This window comes from Lepisma saccharinum, chromosome 3, assembly GCF_977018435.1.
Source record: "Lepisma saccharinum chromosome 3, izLepSacc3.1, whole genome shotgun sequence".
Classification (NCBI taxonomy): Eukaryota; Metazoa; Arthropoda; class Insecta; order Zygentoma; family Lepismatidae; genus Lepisma; species Lepisma saccharinum.
Genome location: NC_139231.1, coordinates 39284127 through 39305735, shown reverse-complemented (window position 1 = coordinate 39305735; position 21609 = coordinate 39284127). Strand labels below are relative to the sequence as shown.

Genomic DNA, 21609 nt, shown 5'->3' with positions numbered 1-21609 from the left:
TGGAAGAGGAAGTTGAGAGAATATCAAAATCATATTTGCCTTCCCTGCCTTTCTCGGGACAACGCAGTTGCTACGAAAACGCACATGCACGCTTGGAAGGGAGGGAGGGGAGGGTGGTGTGCGTTCCCACACCCGCAGCTTCTTCCAGGGAATGACCAGCAAACGTGGCGTGGTCAAGATGGGGAAATGAATATTCCAGCAGCACTGAATCAACAGCCCGAGGAAAGAGCACAAAACATGTGCTTGCCTTGTTTCATCTTCCTTGCTGTGAGGAACGAAAGTTAGACTGTTTTTTTCTCCCTTCGCACAACGTGTGTTACGGAGGCGGTCTCTTATTTTGAGTGCCGTCCGTCTACACAGTATTTTCTGCACTGAGTTTCGAGGTTGAAAATACAATTTAGTTACCCGCTAGTCATGTGTGGTAGAAAATACAATTTAAAATAGATCTCAATTACGTTTACGAATAGGTGAGAGATGACTTACTCGATTTGCATTCAAGCAGAAGCGATAAACACACAAGTTATATTCTGTCCCGGGAATCTCTGGAGGAAGGGAACAAAAATGTCTCTACTAGTGACTCGAGAGGGCTCGACCAATGAACGCGTGAGAGGGGAACTGGCTGCAGCTACCAACCGTTTTGCAACAGTGCGCACTGTTTTGCTCCGCCCACTCGCTTTCTCACATCTTCTCTACTGTTATGCGCGTTCTTGCTCCACATATTCCCGAGACTGGGCATAGAACTGCTAATATCGTCATGCACAGGTAGGTTATGGAGTTTTCAGACCGAAATAACAAGCGACACAGCACGTTACACATGTCGTTTGCCGCTTGCGTGTCATTCGGACCAGCCCGTTTCCTCAATAGCTTGCGTCGTGTCGCCTCGGTCTGGTGGTAACGCATGCTCAGTAACTGCAGCTTTCAGACCGAAGTAGCAAGAAGATAAGATAAGAAAGGATTAACAGCGAATGAGCGACGACCGGGCCTGGACGACATGAGGAAACGACTCAGTCCGAGTGACATGCAAGCGACAAGCAGTTTGTCGTGTTACTCCTGCACGAAAGGTTGTATTTATACCCGAAGGTTCTTTGCAAGTGACTAGTGTCGCATGTGGCTTGAAAGCTTCCTCAATTGACTCGATCTATAGTTTAAAATCGGATCCCAATCCAGTCAGAAGGTGACATAGTTCATAAGTGCGTTATCGTAGAAACCCATTCGTCATCATTCATTATATTAGGTATTCTGGTATCACACAGATATGAAACATTATATCATACATACTTATGTTATATATCGTGACGTAGTTTTAATTCTACGTCGGGATCGAACCAGACACCCTAAGTTGTCTCTTGGGTGACGTAGCTATTCATCAGTCATCACTTGAACTAGAAATGGGTTTTATACTCTCCACGACTGAATCGATATGGATTTTGTTAGGAAAGGAATCTTACTTACCTCCTGTTCGGACGATGATTATTCCCAAAGATTTCAATAACGGCAATTGTCACACCACTAACCTCCCTGTCAGGTTTCACTGCGCTCACGCCTCACTGTCCAAAACTGCCCCTCAGCACTCACGTTCTCCTCACCCTCCACACTCATCGACTCCCGTCTTTCACCATCAACACTCACTCATCGACTGTCCCCTAACGTTTGAGTAATTTCTTATTAACCTGTTAGGTTAAGGATAACAGCAGACTTGTCACTTTTACCCAACACCTTGGGTACGATACGATATGGATAGGCCAAGTGATATCAACAGCTGAGAGTAAGAGAGGGCTAGACTAACGAACGTTGTGTAGTACATTTCACGCATATTTATTGCAAACTAACAAACCGTATGGAATTCCAAAACCCAAAGGCCTCGAATCACCGTGATGTTTATTACATGCTATTCTCACCGAAGGCTTCTTCATTTAACTATTCCAATAATATCACGGAATTAACATTGCTTTTGCAGAATCGGTTTTATGTAAGCATCTCCAGTCTCCTCTTGTTTCACCTCTTTTAGGTTGAAATATCTTTAAGATTTTATTTTCAAAAACTCTTAATTTACGTTCTTATTTGGGTCTGAGAGTCTACGTTTAGTATCCATACAAAACTTTAGACATAAATACTGGATAGTCTGTTTTAACTTTTGATATTAGTCGAGAGGATGAAAGCTTATAAATGTCTCGATTAAGTCTGTTTTAATTTCCTCTTATTTGTTAATATTATTCTTATTATTAATATTATTACAATTTAGAAATTATGGCCATCTCCCCCGGGTACCTAGGGAGGAAGGTCAATGTGTAATTTTGAAAAGTTTCAGTTTTTGTCGCCCGATTTAATCAAGAACCTCATTTAACCTCCTTCATGAATAGTTTCTTGGCAGTTCACTTGAAAAATTATGGTTATATATCCCGCACTTACCCTATATCCTTTATCACAACACATACAATATCGATTTTATTCTGCGAGACATGAATAACGTTGATCTTGTAACTTGCCGTCAAAAAATGCACCAGACAAAACTCTTGATTTTCCTAAACTCCAAGGGCACTCCCGATAAGTGGATTTGCGGTGAAACCAGATTCCCAGATTTAACTCTCCGGGAATTTTCCTTTCAGGACGAAGGGGGTTACAGACAGGGCTTACAGTCAGCAAGAACATTGCTTGAAAGACTTGGGAAAGGAGAGTACAGGCTCCTTTCAGGAAATCGATGTGGATTTGTGCGAGGACTGTGTCTGGCTGCGTGCGGAGAGCGATGTGAAGAAATTAGAGCACTTAAGGTGGAAAAGGGAGCGGGAGGAATTCGCACCAATCTATTTCCCCAAAAGCACTTCCTAAAGATAAATACAACATTCAAGGATGGAGTCAATGTGTTGCATATGCTGTCTGCAGGGGTAGCGGCCATCAAGATCTTATCACGGCCAAAAGTGGCGATCCTGGATATTATAGTTGAATCCCAGCCTGTGGAAGGAACAGTGTTGCCAACCATAGTCGGGCTGGGATTTGTGATTTTTTGTTGCCAACTCTAGTACTATATCTACATGTATGGATTTGTTAGGGTATGTTGATAGTGCGCAAATATAGCAGGGTTTGTTTACACGAGCGTCCTTAGGTCTACCACTTTAACGTCACAGTAGCGTCTATTAAAATGTGCATAGGTGTTTCACCAACACATATTATTCTAGTCCACAGACGGTGGTAGCAGAAACGCAGTCAGATTGAGATAAAAGCAGGCAATGACTACCCTGTCCTAGCTATCTGTAGAGTAGGGCCGCGCATATCGGCAGAGGAAGAGGAGGAAAATCGAGTGGTGAAAGCGCAGCGTTGCCAACCGTACGGTCCTGACCGTACACATACGGAAATTTAATGGCATGTACGGACGTACTGTCCAGACCTTAGTCCGTACGCTAAATGCACGGCTTGTCAAAAAATTTTCTTGCAGTTTTATCCATAATATTTCCCTAAGGAATTCTTAAACCAAATCGTAAGGACCTGGAGACAAAAATACGGTCCGTTTACCAAGTGCGTTCCGTATTATCATCCTCTTCAAAAGTTTGCAACGCTTACAGAGCAAAGGAGGAAATCGGGTAACTCCCGTCGCCCATTACACAATTCCGTTTCTCTCACTGTTCATTGGTGGAGCCGTCTCGCGTTACTACTTGCGCAGAGACTTGTTCTCGTTCGCCTGGTCTACAGTTGTCTGGTACAGAGTTTACATGAGACATAATTAGCACGTCTTTCACTATCATCACATCTGCTTGCATGTACAGTCCAGTATCACCTCATCAATGTGGATATTAACATTATCGTTAGGATCTGACCTCGTGGTGAAGTGGTTAGCACCATATCATCACTTATTCTCATCTTTACGATTAGCCAAAAGTGGCAGAAAGGCGAATTAAAATAAACTAATTCAATCATTATCGTTGGTAGTCTACTTGCTAATTTTTACATTTTTTGCCGCTGCCGGTGCATAAAGCTGGCTTTCATTATTTTATTTCTTCACTGTTGTACACGTAAAACACATCATGTCATTCTTAATTCCTCCATATTTATTCCGTGAGTGTCTCTTCTTGTGACTCTGCCCCAAGTGATCTTCCATCATCTGAGTAATGGAATATGTGAAAGTGATGGGAAGCTGTCCCAAACGCTAATCACTCTATTTCCCAATTGATGTTGCTATGAGTGAATGGCCTCCACCAACTCTTGCGGTTTCCTGACATGGTAGGAAGACACTTCTAGCATACAAATTGTTGTTAACATTTATTTGATCAAAGACCCTACCCGATGGAGGCACATTGTGGTTTCAATTCCCACTGTAAACTGTAGGCCCAGTCGCGATTAGCATTACTGTGCATAAAGTGGACTTAAAACACAAAATCAATCAATCAATCAAGGACCCTAGTAGGTAAAACCCCTTAGTGTCTTATTGGAAAAGATCAGAAGTCGTCAAAAGCGCCTCCACTACTTCTTCCAACGATGGTCAGGGGAACGTACCTCAGGGCTAGGTTTACGGCGTTTCTTATTTTTGTGTTTCAGTCGGCCCTTACCCGTTGCCCTTTTCAGAACATTCCAACCGAAAGTGAATTATACAAGTGTAATTATCGGTATCGGTATCGGTTAAGGTATCGGAATCGGTATCGGTATCTGCAAATTGTGGTATCGGCTCAGCCCTAATATTTTCTTGACTTTCTTCTGACCATATTGATTACTAAAATTAGAACAGGGACACAAAAAATTATTCTGCGATCGACAGGTTGGCCAAGTTTGGTAGGTCTCATAGCATGAAATTCACAAATTGGCTTTCCAAACGAAACTGGCATTTATCAGCATCTTTCTACCCGTCCATGAAGATACCTACCCTGGAAATTCTCTCCAGTTCGCACAAAAGAGAACAGAGAGAGAGGAAAAAAAGGCCATCCCTGGCTCCAATTAAACAGGAAGGAACATTTCCCAACTGCGCAAACAGCTTTCCATTAAAAGCGTCCCCCATTAAACTTTGCACAGCAAACCAATCTACAAAGTCGCCGCACACATGATAGAAATTTCGATTGCGAGGCGGAAGGCCGAGATAGAGATGGGAGGGGGAAAAAGGAGGGGAGGGGGTTGCAAATTCACCACCAAGTATGACGCGACCCAGATACTCCACAATTCGCCCGTTTTGCGGTCGAAAGGGCTAAATTCATTACCATGCTAAATGGACGACCTCTGAGACGGTGCAGTGTTGCCCGCCTGTTTTTCACTCTGCTGGTGCGACACTTCAGTGCGTCTAGGAAGGAAACGGTGGTCCAAGAGAGACGTTCCTTATCTGCCTTGAACAAAATTTACCTTCCATGCCATCAGGTGCTAGCAGCTTACCAGCATTACCTCGGTAACGCTATAGTCGACGACAAGATACTTGGCTGCTGCCAAACGTTACGCTGTTGCCACATCATGGGTGGCTAATGTGTTCACAATTAGTTTGGCGGTTTACGAGACTGTATTGTAAGTATGAGGGATAGCGACGCCCTACTATCATTTGAAGCTGTTTGAAGCAGACAACACTGCACTGATAAATGTCGCCACATCGTGTACGGGATCCAAGGCTCTACCACACTTATATGTGGTAGCTCTAGAAACTACGATTAATTGAAGGACTTCAACACCCTCCTACAGTATTTCAGTATATGTCGGTTTTCGATAAGCCTGAAATAAGCAACTTACCGATCTATATTCCGTTTTATTTTCAACACTAGCATATTATCAATATGGGAGTTACTTACGTCGCTTTTGAATAAATGGTGAAAGGGCCGAAGGGACAGTTAGTCATATGTACAGATGGACAGTATAGAGATGTACTTTCTTCATCAAGCAACACATGCCCGACTTTAGCAGCTACGGGAGTCTTTGATTTCCTAACATGGTTAATAATTTCCTAACTGCTCACAAATAACATATACTATTGTATTTATTTCATTTCACGAAGGCATGTGACCAGTCGAGAGGTATTAATACGGAGGGACCTTGAAGCTGTTACATGGCAAATAGGATCAAGCAACATCTTGTTTGATAGGTCTCTGAATTTCAAAGAACCTTTGTACAGAACGTTTATGATTCAATTAACGGTTTACTAAAGGATACCTAAAGACTGTTTTGTGAGTTCAGTAAGTCAAGGCTAATATATTCAGAATGGAGAACAAATCTTCAAAAACTCCACATCTTTGCATAAAGGCTTCGGCACATTTTGCACCCTCCCAACAACATTCTCTAAAATCCTTACTTGGTTTATCTTTTAAAAGTTCGTGCAAAAAGGTTAAAAGTGCAAGGGACCAGCACATGACATGCAACACCTTACAAAGGTACTGCATCAGAGATTTTTTTTCATTTGTATTTGGTTCTTCGCCTGAAGATGACCCTGCTAGATTCTGAAAACGTTACGTGTTTTTGTACGTAAATAAATACTACTATGTCAGTACGTTTAGTGTATTTCAAATGTGGAAACAAGACTTCATTGTGTTGCAATTGAAAATAACGTTACATACATGGCACAGTGGTTGGTCCAACCCGTACAGCAAATGGCCATGGGTGAAGACGACAGTGTCGAATCCGAAGTCCAAGTTAGAATTGATTACCTCTTCTTTACGAGAGGACAGTATGGGGAATGCCATGCATATACATGAAGTCGAATGGTAACATTTTGAATGTTCGTGTCCGATAGAGAATGGAGTTAATTTAACTCTACAATGAGGGCATCATGCGGAAGATTGCTTACACTGATGTACAGTACCAGGCACGTATCCAGAGGGGGGGCTTATGGGGCTCGAGCCCCCCCGAAAGTTTTAGGTTTACACTAGATAAAATGAGGTTTTCATTTCTTGTGGTGTGAAATAAAATAATGTGACAATAATTGAAGGAGAGAAATAATTATCGAGGCAAGACGGAGAATGTTCCGTAATCCTGTTATTGATAATAGCACGTATCCAAGATGGGGCACAGGGGGCTCGACCCTCTCCCCAGGAAATTTTTCAGTTTACGTTAGATAAAATTAGGTTTTTGGCTTCTTAAATAATGGGAAAATAATGTAAGGAGAGAAATAATTATCGAGACAAGACGGAGCATGTTTTATACCCCTGTTATTGTTAATGGCTCGAGCCATCACCTCCCTCAGGAAATTTTTCAATTATACTAGATAAAATTAGATTTTTGGCGTCTTGAATAATGTGAAGATAATAAATTTATAAATCTGAGAGAAATAATTATCGAGACAAAACGGAGAGTGTTCAATAACCCTATTATTGTCAATAGCACGTATCCAAGGTGGGAATCAGGAGGCTCGAGCCCCTTTCAGAATTTTTTTCTGTTTACACTAGATAAAATTAGGATTTTGGCTTCTTGAATAATGTGATGATAATTTGGGAGAAATAATTATCGAGACAAGACGGAGAATGTTCTATAACCCTGTTATTGTTAATAGCACGTATCCAAGCTGGGGTTGAGGTGGCTCGAGCCCCCCCCCCCATGATTTTTATTTTATTTTACACTACATAAAATCAGGTTTTTGGCTTTTTGAATAATCTGACGATGATTTGAGGAGATAGACAATTATCGAGGCAAGACGGAGAATGTTCTATAACCCTGTTGTTGATAATATTGCACGTACACTTTTCTTGCGCGTTCGGTGTTGTCGCAACGCACTTGAGCACTATGTAGAAACTTGTCAGCATTTGGAAGCGGCACAACAAAGGTAGCGCCACACGTAGGGCGATTCGTTGTAATTTCTAATCTCTGGAAGGCGAGAGAGAGTACGTTCTTGAATGAGAGAAGGAGTCAACTACTGGCGATATTAACGAATCGTTTTATCTGCGAAACGTTCTAGAATATAATGAGGATATAAATACGCGGATTCAATTTTTCGGTTGATTTGTACAAAGAATCGGTTAATGAGATTTCAGAGGTAAGTGTGACAAGTCATACAGTCGATTGGTGATCAGATCAGTCAGCGTCCTCTGGTTGCTTTATAAGATATAGTGATTCGAAAATGGAGACATTGACGACAGCAGAACTTCTGGAGCCTCAGTGTAGTGCTAGTTCGGTTCGAGGGCCGAAGAGATCAAGGCCTGCCTCTCTCTCTCTCTCTCTCTCTCTCTAAAGTGAATATTTCAGCAGTACCGGAATTGGAGTGGTTTATTAAAACAGAAATAAGCTGCATAGATCAACTGAAAATCAAAATTTTGAGTGGTTATTTAGTTTTGCCAGAACTAAATTTCGTATATGCAGTCCGAGAATTTCATGGTATAAAAAATACTTTTGTTTAAGCCTACTGGGTTCGAAACAAATTCAAACACTTAACTACCATAAAGAGACAGCCGAAAATTTTATGAATGTCGAGAAGAGAAGGCAAGAAGATGTTGCATATGTAGACATTTTAGGCGGAAATTGCAGGCTCTACCAGAACCCAAATCAGGGCTCTACCAACTGAGCCACCTAGCCATCCTTGACTTCAACTGATTTTTCGTTAAAATGTATACATAGTACATGTCCTGTGTATATCAAATCGTAAGGTGTTGCATGTATAGCACAGTAAATATAGGAGAGAGAAGAAAACTGAGGAGTATTCCCACCGGTTGAGAATAATTTTTTCTGTGGTCAACAAGAGCTACTACTTCGAGGTGACAATGACAGTGGCCTAATAAGTGAGATTTCACACCGTGTCGCCTGAGGATTTCACAAGTCGAAATTAGGTTTGTGCGGCCTTTTGTGTCGCTACGGTGTGAAACGTTGCTGTTGATTGGCCCATTCCAATCGACATGTATCGCGTGTCCCTTCGGTCTGAAACCTTCCTAAGTCTTGAAAATCCAAGTCACAAGAATGGAAAATTAGGGCCTTGTTAAGGTTAGGTGTGAAGGCAGGTAGACGACAGCACCCTAAAGGATCATATCCAAACCTGCAGGAAGAACGCATCTTACTTCAATCTCCAATACGATGATAAAAACTTCTGTTGAGTTGATTTTAAAAAAAACGTGTCCGAGATAAAGAGAGGCGTGCCCAGGATTTTCGGAAGGGAGAGGGGTTACGCATACTATTTTTGGTGGTCAGTTCTGATTTTGCCATTTTTTCCCTGTCTTTGAGGTTCCTCTTTTTTTTCTTTTTTTTTTTTTTAAAAAAAAATGAATACTGTGTCAAATGGGGTTATTACCTCACCAAACCTCCCTTGGGCACGTCACTGGAGATAAATGAGTAAGCATTTCATCATACTGGGAGACGAAAAATTAGATGTGTTGGGGAAAGGAAGGGTTTTCACTGTGCATTAATTGTTTTATAATCCACCTGTATTCGAGAAGACTTCCTTTATTTCGTGCCGATATATGACAAGACAGCGGAAGCTGTGACAGGCATTTTTGAACACTTGTGAGTGCTAAGGCCTGAATCTGAACAATTTGGTGGTTTTCGGCTTTTATATGAGCTGCAAACATGGGAGGACAAGAGAATCAGAGAGAAATATTCGAGAGCTGTCTGCGTCCAGTTTGCAGCCCACAATTTGAATCTCGCGTTGTCGAGTGGATTGTCCATCCCGTGCATGTGTAACAGCTTCGTAAAAACACTCAAAGACACCATACATGTGTTTATGCCTGATGAGAAGAAATGGACAAACCCACATACTGAGATGGTTCCGGCACACAATATTAATGCATGAAAACAGAGGAGTCGAGTGGTAAAAAATGTTCCGATTTCACGTTCTGATTAAAATGATAGCCTTACAGTGGCAACGATTTAAGGGATAGTTGCTCCCCATTTTTTATTTTTTTGTCTCAACATTATGACCTCTTAATGTTGAGCCTTGGCTACCAAGAGAAAATAAACTTTCCTTGAAACGCCCTTCGCCCCCCCCCCCGTTTTGGAACCCAATTGCCACCTCTGGTCTTAAACACACAATTGTGAGGTTCTTACTATACCCCTTAAAAAAATGGTATTGAGCCCCCCCCCGAAAGGAATTCCTGGATACGTGCCTGTACAGTACCCAACATCAAACTTTACAGTAACGCCGCATAGAATAAGAAGTCAGAGCGTAACGGAATCACAGTAAATCATATCCCAGAAACTGTTTTTTTTTATCTTCAGGCATCCCAAATCTCTTTCTTGGTACAACCTTTAACTTCTCCATTGTATTTACCTCGAGCCATTGAAAACTTTACCACTTTCCACTCAACCTTAGGTCTTCCGACAGTCCCACCCTCCCGTTCAAACCAACAGAAGAAGAAGAGGAGGAGGAGGGGGAGAAGAAGAAACGAAATGGTTTTTCGACTACGATGTTGCCTCTTGAATATCACACTGGTTGAAATTTTCTTCCGAAGACTCGGCGGGTGTTTTCTGCGAAACGACAATCCACCTCTTTTTTTTTCTCCCGACCCTTTTCCCTCCTTTCCCTCAGCTTGCGGCCATTTTTGGTAACACTTGACTCGGGAATCAGTTCCAAAGTCTTCAGGGTTTAATGGTGGCCCAAGGGTCTCCTACAGCCTCGGTTCGCTTGTGTTTTCTTCCATGGTCCCAGTGTTGCAAACTTTCTTGTTACATGGCCTTCCGAAAGTTATTAAAAAAGCAATTGACTTGCGTTACATAGTCGAAGTTGCAGTCGTATTACAGACATTGTAATTGAAATTTGTGTGTTGGGAGTACGTGTGAGCAGAAGACGTATACAATATTATTAATGTCATTTGTGGTTAAGTACCTCAAATTAATCTTTAATTTCGAAATTCACATGAATGTTGAACATTTGCGTTTCACGCTTACTGTTATAATACTTCAAACGCATTCGTTACTTAAATTACATTAATTAAATTCGATACAAAACACTGAACTGAATCATTTATATATCCAATATCTATAAAGCCCCAATCCCACCACTCACTCACTCACTCACTGACATAAATCTTCTTCTTGAAGGAAGCCCCGGAGCCAAAAAATGCCCGATAAAACCCCCCCACAAAATTGTCCCAAAAGACCGAGAAATTTTAAAAAATGTTCACTTTGCCCTTTGTTAAGGGTGAAAGTGACCTTTTTCATGTCCTTAGCAACCCGTTGCCACAGTCATTTTTTGCAGTACACATTGTTTCCTTCAATTCTTAATTGTCTAGCTACATTATATTTCTCACAGATCACACACACACACATGAATGAACTGTTTTTGAAAAGGCGCCTCAAACAAGGATGACATCTACATAAGAAGAAGATTCAGCCCAGATACAATTACGTATATATTGTTATACTCAATGCGAAAATATCTACGTCGTGCTTGTTTTAACTAAATGTTTAGAGGCATACTAACAAACAATTCTTTGGAGCTTGCGTGCTTGTTGTTGTCCATGGAATCGGACGTTGCTAGTGAACTTAAAAAAAAAAGTTTATTTTCACCCCGAAAACTACTGTAAGGGAATTATGCTAGACTTTTCGAATTTCAAAATACAAGCATCAGAATTTATTACAGAGGCAACGTAGGAATTTGAGGGGAATGACGGAAAACAGTTGTTATTCAATTACGTTAAAAAATGTGAAAATGACAATAGACGTAAATATTGCGTTTTCAATCTAGTCGCTGTTGAATTTGTTTATGCAAAACATCCAACTAATTATCTTGAAACGTTTATTATTTACTCAGTTCATTATTAAGAAAATAGACAATAATATTTTTAATATTTGTACCTTATTAGAGCCCATACACGCATAAAGTTACTTACTAAACTTTTCAAATTAGCGAACTTATACACATGTTCCCCATCATCCAATACAAGATTCAGACATTTTCAAAGCCATTAAGATCATTGAGGAACCCCATCTGTAACGTGATTTTGCCCACAACGTGGCCGCAGGTCACGCATACGAGCGTACAAGACGTGGCAGAAGGCCACGCCGAAAGTACGCGAGTCATATATATATAATTAGCATAATTAAATCATCAGACTTCTGTGAGCACACCGTGTAAAATTCATAGAGGAAGTAAAAGTTTACATGAGCCTGGTTATGAAATATAGTGGTAGGAGACCCCAAGTAAGGCCAAGACAAGCGGATTGTAAATTGGTCAAAGGGCCAAGTATGTACAGCTGCATGATTTAATTTTGCTTATCGCTCATAAACCTTATTGTTCATAAATGCGAAAGAGTTAAAGAGTTAAATCCTTAGAGGTTCAATAACCACCATAATCGAAAAATGTTTCAGAATTGATTGTGTGCAGAAAACAACTACGCTTTACGTAAAACAGAAATTAATTGACAGTAGGAGAAGTTTGATAATCACCATAAAAAGTACATTCATGTAGGGAACTTCGATAAGCAGCATATATATAGTATATATGTGTGTGTATTCACTCACAAAAAATCTGTAACAACCGTAAAAATAGAAATTGAGGACTAAAAGTGGTAAACGTTGTAAGTGCCAAAAGCGAAAGTGTTGGGAAATCGCATCGTTCCGCACATCAGCCCGTAAGAACGTTCACACTAGTGACCTCTTTACACGCCATTTGAACTGCTTACAGGGCTACCAGCCACTTTTCACGTTTACCACATTATAAAGCATGGCACATTTCACAGCTTAACGTGGGAAACAGTGTTTGAATTATTTTGGCACTTAGAGCGTTTACCAATTTTAGTCTTCAATTCACTTGTATAAATTTTATATGCCCCGATCACTCACGGAAATTCTATTCCACGATAGAATGGAAGTTTATTTACAGAAATTCGACAACCATCATAAAATATAATTCCCTCACAGAAAATCTATAACAACGGAAAAATAGAAATTCACATAAATTCTATATCAACCGTAGAATAATAAGCCACTCACAGAAATTCTATAGCAGCCTTAAAATAGAATTTCACTCACAGAAGTTCTACGACCACGGCCATGTAGACGTCGTTTAGAGAAGCACCTTAAAATATAAATACAATATTAATTCACAAATAGAAATTGGATAGACTTAAAAATAGAAATCCATTTAGAGATGATAGTTACCATCACAAAATAGAAACTAATTGAGGCGAAATAGAAATTCAGTTTGACAAGGGCCACTGTAAAATATAAATTCACTCTGAGAAGAACAATAACTGCAATAGATGAGAAATTCATTCAAAGAAGTTTGAAACTCAAACGAATATGTTGAGACAATGCAATACTATAACATGAACAAAGAGATGAAATAAATTTCATTTCTAAATGATAAAGATGGGATCTCACTAGAAAATTAAACCAAAATATTGATCTGCGAATGTGAGAATATATCGTTCCTTGTTCTTGGCACCAGCAACTGATAGAAGATTCCCAGCCTCCTGGAAACGGCGTCCCTGTCAACCAGCGTATGCGTTTCGAGGTTCCTCTGCATCCCGGATTGTTCCTCGATCTTGCCAGGTTCGTTTTTCAGGAGAGGACCGGAGAAAACAAGATGACAAGAACATCAACGCGACCTCCCACAATGCCCCGCGACTCTCTTGAAAACCCCTTTCCTCCTCCGTACCTCTTCTCCTGACTTCAAAGTGCGCGAGAAGGCTCTCTCCTTCCCAGCCACGAGTATACTCAGCCAAAATTGAATTCGTACTCCTAACAGAATAAAACAGCTGATATGCCTACCACCTCACCTTTCTTCTTTATCTCTTCTCGCTGCTTCCCAGGAAAGTTTTTCGGTGACGGATCCTACTTTTTGCTTCCATATCTTGTGGGTTCATTCGTGTTCTGTTTGTGATATGCTTTTTTTTCTTTTTTGGCGTGGCCTATATTGTCCCTTGCTTTCTGCAACCACGCATAACAGTTCTTTAGTAGTGCTTCAACTACTCAACTAACTGCATTGGCGTATTAGGGACGAAGGGAGTCGCCTTTTCCCAAGGAGATATCTGGACTTGTTATTAGATCGTCAATAAACAAGAGTAAATGATGTACATACCCTCTGACGTCTAAAACCAAGCTAACCTCCTTAAACTAATAACCTTCAAGGAACCTAGCGGGGTACAGCCAATAACAAGTCATGCATCTCCATGAGAGAAGTGCATTAATCTGCCAGTGATCATAGTATATTAGGGTGTTATTTCATTTTTTGTCCAGTTTACATTATTATACCTTAGTTGTATTCCCGAGAGCAAATTTTCCCCCCATTTTAATATGTTCGTCGGACAACCCCCCCAAAAATTTACATAAATATCGACTTTGTGGGGAACATTTGAGTCCAATTTAAGATTAGTAAATAACAGATGTGCAGCCTGTACATATATCTACCCTCCATTTTACTAGTAATAAAATAGAGTGCTGCATGAAGAGAATTTCGTTCGTGCGCAAGATAGTTCGGAAGGACGGCGCTAGATGGTTGACGGAATTGAGAGCTCTTCCGCTCGAGCGAATAACGCTAGAACGAGCAGCATACACTCGAAGCATAGTAGCACACGTCACTCTAACATCCTGATCATGACTGACTGGTGCAACAGAGGGGACCCCCAATTAGTGACAATCTGGAACATGTCCTAACATGACACACTCTACATCCTTACTTGCTATCTGATTTATTTTACTTCGCTTTTCTGCCACTTTTGGATAATCGAAAAGATAAAGATGAATGATGATAATATGAAATTGATAAAAGGACAGTCAGAAACACACATGCATAGCACACACAAAAGTTCCACAGAGGAATATACTGGCTATGAGTCCAGATGCCACAGTCTCATTAGTCTGCAAAATGCAGTCCAGGACTACTACGTGGGAGAGAAGTTGCACCTTTACGTGTATTCTTTTCTGTGTTCCCGAGAGATAAATTCTCATATTTCAACGACCCTCGTATGATCATGTATGTACAGCGTGTTTCGAAATGATTTGAACGATTTCAACTTGTTATAATTTATTCATAAATGGTCAAAATAAGATGTGAATTTCAGACATATGTAATGTAACTGTCCAAGTTTAAGTGACAATGGCTATGGCGAAGTTATCTCATAAATGCTCAATGTGAGCACCCTTCATTACTCTGCACACGTTAATACGGTAATTGTTAGCTGCATGCCCAATCCATGGATGTGATGTGACAATCTCTCCTTAAGGAACTCCCTTAGATTATGGTGGGAGTGGCATTGGGCTCCATCGAGCTGATAGATAAAGCCTGCACTGCCATGTGTCAACTGTGGCATAAGCCACGTAGTCAGCATGTTCAAGAATGTTTCGCCAGTTACGGCTGCCATTTTATAACTGGTCAGCCTGACACCTGGCGGCAGAATTTAGAACTACTGGGACCGTTCAAATAATAATAATTATTATTAAGAATATGTTCAAATGTATTTCACGATATATTGGATCGGTATATGTTGTATTGCTCATGTAACGTGTTTTTGTCATTCAAATCATTTTGAAACACCCTGTATTTTACCTCTATGTCTGCCTGATCTTATTTTGTCGCTGTTAATTGCAGCATGGTACTGTACTAAAGAGTATCTTCCACGATATTCAATCCACTGTCAGTTTGACAATTCCCACCCAAATGTAGAAACCCTGCCACGTCGCCATCTTGTCTGTGAATGTTGCGAGGTAACGTCATCAAGGAAATGAGTTACAGGCAACATTCATCTTTAATGCCGCAAAGAAATGAGATGATAATGTTTGTTCTCTCGGCGAAAGCGAATGAAATTTCCTCGAAATGGCGTTGACGCTGAGAGAATGCGGCAAGGCAAAAGATCCTGCGGGAAAGTTGATTTCTTTATGCTTGTTGGGCGCTGAGGGAAATCACCTAACTCAAGGATTCTCCGCCCAACCTCACGTAAGCCCAGCTCTCCTTTAATGAAGTGGTTTTCTGTGTTGCCACGGGAACGATGAATGAGGACTGACAATTTTAGTTCTAACGAGGAGGCGGTGACGGACAAAGAACTGCCGATATCCGTCGAGAAAGGGTTGTGTTACATAAGAAGTGCGTGAAAAGAAAGCGTGCATGTTACACCACGACTTGTTTACCGAAGAAATTCTTGACCTTTAATACCAAGCGATATGATGACTATGGTCCGGATTTTTATATAATTATACATTTTCTTCCCTTTGTATGTAGTCAAGCATAAACTACAATTATCAAATATCGGCGAATTACGATGATAGGAACCATATATGTGAATTTCGTGTTAAATAATTTTTACATATATTGAGGTTTATTACATATTTCCCCGTTTACATTACATATTATTAAACAAAATGTGGAATTTGGGTCATCGTTCTTATTTTTTATTGATTAAGGAGCTATAATATGGGACAAATATTCAAACGTTTGATTTCTCCAAAAATGAAAAACAGAAAATAATATAAAGGAAAGTCTCTCAAAATGTATTTAGCCGTTTACTGTGCATTACATTAACACGGTGCGTGCTGAAAGGAAAGCACAATAATGTATTGTTCCATTAAAATGTAACATTTTATTTTTTGTCCATTTAGTGAAAATATTCTTCAGCATTGTAGAAATTTGAATGCATCTCTCGTGCTGAAAACTATCTGATCACCAGGGAGCGGAAGATGATGACCTAAAAATATATAGGTATATGACCTATAGAATGTCCTAAAAAATGGGAAAAATGACGTTAAAAATTGAAATGAAAAGGAAATTAAACAAAATGCAATTATGCTTTTAAAAAAAAGCGCCAAATAATACCACATGAAAATTCAATTAACATATGCAACGACGATTTCCAATGGAATCAATTGAATAATTTTAAAACAATCTAATGAAAAAGTCGTATACACTGAATGAATTGGTGTAGAATGTATTAATTTCCCGCATCTTTGCCTGGTGATGTAGTGTGGTGTGTTTCTGTGGCACTATAAAGGAAAAGGAATTACCACCATCCACGCATGATAATGTTTGTTTAGAAATTTAACAAATTGTATAAAAAATAGGGAAACGAAAATCAGGGACACATCCGGGAAAGGGTTCATAGACACGCCCCCCCCCCCAGGAAAACGTTCCTCGGGATAGTAATTTTTAACATCAGAAATTGTTTGAAATATCTGAGTTTACCCAACGAAGACTGTCACCAGTTCAGCATTTCTTTTGCTCGTAAACTGCAATCCTGCGAGATATAGTATATAGGCCTGTGTTCACTCCAGATTACCAAAATGAAAGAAATGACCAAATATGAGGAAACTTTACATTGAATATTGCGAAAAATGGCTGAAAAATGCCGAAAATCGGGGAAAATAACCTAAAACCTGAAAATTGGCCAAAAAGGAAAAAAAAAATGAACTTTAAAATTATCTTTTTTCAGTTCTAGACGAAGAACTAAATTGTATATTTAATGGGCATCGTGTCCGAAATGTCAGAAAAAACATGACATTTCATCAACTTCCGCTCCCTACTGATCACACTGTACTCAAAACTATTGTCATTCAATGTTATTAGTTTATCATATTATGAATTTTCCAATGTAGTTTAACACATTACAATTTCATTATTTCAAGAAGCTTCTTAAAATATAATAATATTGAGAAATTAATTCAGTATAATTACATATTTTACCGCCAGGAACCTAAAACAATGCAGAGAAATGTGAAAGAATAATCCATATCAGATATTTCAGTATACTTACATATTTTTACATATTTTTGTAATAAAATCTACATATTTATGTATATATTATCACATGCTTTGCCTACATAAAAATCCGGACCTTAATGATGACTTTGTAAAACTTGCTACCATTCCTCGTATTTCGGGCATTAAAAATCACTCATTGCGGTATCTAATAAAGGCCCTACATCCTGTAATAGGATATAAAGTATTAAAATAGGTTCAACGGCTACTACGTGGAGACAATTTTGGCTTCTGTGCTATGATCTGCTTGATCTTCTCAATTTATGCATCACAGGGAACAGAAGCTGATAAAAGTACCCTTTTATGCATTTTTGTGTGTATTTTGATGCATCACAAAGTACATCATTAGCGGTTTATGAGCATTAATGCGTCACTGGAGTCAAAATATTTGTTTGTTTGATTTTGCATCTAAGTCCACTTTGTGAACAGAATGGCTAATCATGAGTGTACATAAAGTTCAAAGTGGAATCCGAATCACGATGTGCCTCCACCGGGTATCGAACCAGGGACACCTTTATTAGAAAGCGAGAACTTTACCACTACGTCATCGGGGAGGCGCAATATATATGTGTCAGCTCATACACTTTCGGTTCTGAGTGTAGTATCTAAACTCTTCGGTGAAATCTGAGCTACTATAGTACGTACTAAGAAGTACTAAAGCCCAATATAAGTTACTAAACCAGGCTCTAAAACTAATTAAACACGCACTAGATGTTTTTCAAGTGCTATAAAGCTACCAAAGTATGCTATGAACTCGTTCACTAGAAACTGAAACTCTTAAAGTAGGCACTAAGACTGTTTATAAGTATACAAAACCCTACAATATCCGAACCTAATAAAAAAATGTGGATATTTACGAACAGCCTATGTAGAATAGAGCCTAAGAAGCGAAAATAATTTCCCCCTTTTCTTCCCCAAACACTCCCGCACCCCAGCCGATACAAAAAACTGAGGAAAAACGGGAGCGTCTATCGATTCTTCTCGTCAACTCCCGGATCCTTCTTATCCATCAGGGGAGCAGAGAGCGTTCATCCGGGATGATTTGAAATTCAAACTTCACCTTTGCGAATTTTAGATGGAGTATCGCCATCCACGGTTTTGTGTTCTGGGATAAAGAACACACGCGTATGTGCATCGTTAATTCTCAGCAACATTCATAATTCGTATATCTCTGCCGTCATTTTTTTAAAATTGAGTGTGCTTCTTAAATTTGCTCTAAGCAATACAATATTTTAGGTATCGACATTTAAAATTTACTTGGAAGGATTGAGTATTAAATTTGAGGAGGGGAGATATGAAGCTTTTGATGAAGTGTTAAATCTTACATTGTCAAGTGATTTACGAACTTTTGATCGGGCTAATCAATTTAGAATCGCGTGTTCAACGCATGAAAAAAATTGCTTCATGAAAGCTGTTTTGAAAAATCCGAAAGCAATTGTCAGTCCACAGCGACACGCGTTGCTTGGAAACCAACCTTCAGAAATAAATGCATCCTTTCTTGACACGGCATGCTGCATGTGTCAATTCGGACAGGACCGTTTTCTTAATATCGTGCATTGCGTCGCCTCGGTCTGCTGGTCGCGCATGCGCGGTCAAGGTTTTACCCCGTTCCGCTTGTCGCTTCAGTGTGACCGCTGCCTAAAACTTGTAACTTTTCTGCTAATATTTCATGAACAAACCATTATTTTCTGCATTATGGTCTTCTTGACCTCCGTAACGGAGTGGTTAGCACACCGCGTACGACGCCAGTGGCCTCGGGATTCGAATTGCAGTCTGGGCATGTATATCCCGTCATCAATCATCATACGTTTGTGTATATGTTAATTGTATTGGTTCTGTTTACGTTTTTGTGTATAAACCAATCTCTGTGTATGTTTTCTGCTTTCTGTAATTGAAGGTTTTACTTCTTTTGAGGGTAGTAATTAAACAAATAAATAAATATCGTCACTCATCCTCGCGATTATCCAAAAGTGGCTGAAAAGCGAAGTTAAATAAACCAAATCAAATCTTTATTTATGTCAAAGTGTAAAATGCTCCCCTGTGCTTTGCACAACGCCATGAAGGCGTATGGTGTGGAATTAGGACCACACACATTCTTGATCACAGCCGAAGGTGGGGTTGATGTGATCAGAATCACACCGCTTTCTGCAGATTCTCTATGAGTTATTACAACGGCTTATACTCGTATCCTATTTTCCCTAATATATTATTTGCCCTCCTTGAAATTTTTGCCTGTTTTTAGGCAGTTACTGCGTAGCGCGTTAAAATGTCCACTACACCTCGGAGTCCAAATGGAAGCATCTGGTAGCAGAAATATTAAGAAAAATGCAGGGAAGATGTTCCGTGTAGTGGTTCTCAAAATAAATAACTATTACTTGTATACCTGTAGCTACTAAATACTAAAAAAAATATTCGATTGTGTTTGGTGACAGCACTTTTTAAGCACCCTGTATCTTTTCTCTTTCAGAGCCGGTCACCAAAATCCTGGGAGGCCCAGACCTCTACATTAACAAAGGGAGCACGATAAACCTCACCTGCCTAGTAAAATTCGCCCCCGAGCCCCCGCCTGCCATGATATGGAGCCACAATAGAAAGGTAAGTTCCATTTTTTCCCAGAACTTTTGAGATGAGAAAGCGCTAGTATAATATGAGAATTTATGCAGGCATGGTTTCGAACGTTAGCGAAAAGTTTCTAAATCTGACCTGTTGGCGACAAAATTCATGACAAAGACTGAACATAAAGGGTTGTAAAACTGTGGGACATTTTTGGGTACACTAAAAACATGTGCATTGCACATATTCACTTAAATAACTTCTTCGTAAACGTGCAGAAACGTACTCTATGCACTACTAGTATAATATGGGGAAGGGGTGTCATTGAGTATGTACAAGGTCCGCCCATAAAGAAACCGAACTCTCAAAATAAGAAGAACCAAATAAAATGGTACCGTATTCTGGCAACACTGCAAAGAGCTATATCTAAACTTCCCGTCAGTGCATGTTTCAACCTGTTACAGGCAGTCGGTATCGGGGCAAGCGTGCGTCAGATGCAGGTCGTGTGCAGGCGGCGTACAAAATACGCGCACCAAGATGGAACAACGTTACAACATAAAGTTTTGTTACAAATTGGGTAAATCGTTTACCGAAACGTTACAGAAGATACAAATTGTATAGTGATGCAGCATTATCAATAACCCAGGTGTATGACTGATACAGTCGTTTTAAAGGTGGACGTGGAAGTGTCGAGGATGAACCAAGATGATGACGCCCTTCAACGTCAAGGATTGACGACAATGTGGAGAAAGTTCGTGCACTGCACTGGTGAGAGGTGATAGACGTTTAACCACGCTGCAACTCTTGACTTGCTTCATATCAGCAAAGAAATATATCAGTGGTATTACAAGGAAGTGCTTGGTCGACTCAGAAACAGGATGAAGCGGGTTAGGAAGTACCACTGTGATTCTGACCAATGGTTTCTGTTACACGATAACGGTCGGCCTCATACCGCATTGTCTGTACAATAATACCTTCTTGCTAAGCATTCAGTGACAGTGATCAATCACCCTCCATATTCTCCGGACTTATCGCTTGCTGAGTTTTTCCTTTTTCCCAAACTTAAGATGGCTGTGAAAGGGCGAAGATTTGACGACGACGCGGACATGAAATTAAATGTTATGCGTATTTTGCGAACACTTAATGTCAATGACTTTCAACAATGTTTCCAAGACCTGTACAAACGCTGGTCAAAGTGTATTGCCTCCTCTGGTGATTAGTTTGAAGGTGATAAAGTCATTTGAAGGTAATTACTTGTTTTCTTTCCTAAAAAAGAAAATTCGGTTTTCTAATGGGCGAACTTTGTAGTTGTTAAAAGAAATCTACCCTTAACAGGGGCGCCAAATTTTTAAAAACATTGAGTTGGCTCAAACACTTGAGTCATAAGTTCACCAAAATCTTATATATCCTATCTTCAATATATTGATAACCTTAGCTTACCCGAGGGGGGGGGGGGGTGTCAGCCCGCCACTTCTAGTTTCTCGATTTTTTAAGTACAA

At 39.9% G+C, this 21609-nt stretch overlaps 1 protein-coding gene across 1 annotated transcript in view; it reads left to right on the top strand.

Moving 5' to 3' along the window:
* dpr8 (defective proboscis extension response 8) overlaps positions 1-21609 on the top strand; it is a 541693-nt gene that overhangs the window by 508088 nt on the left and 11996 nt on the right. Inside the window, exon 4 of the mRNA XM_083119818.1 lies at positions 20025-20152. Within this exon, the coding sequence (XP_082975944.1) occupies positions 20025-20152 (128 nt within the window). The remainder of the gene's footprint in view (positions 1-20024; positions 20153-21609) is intronic.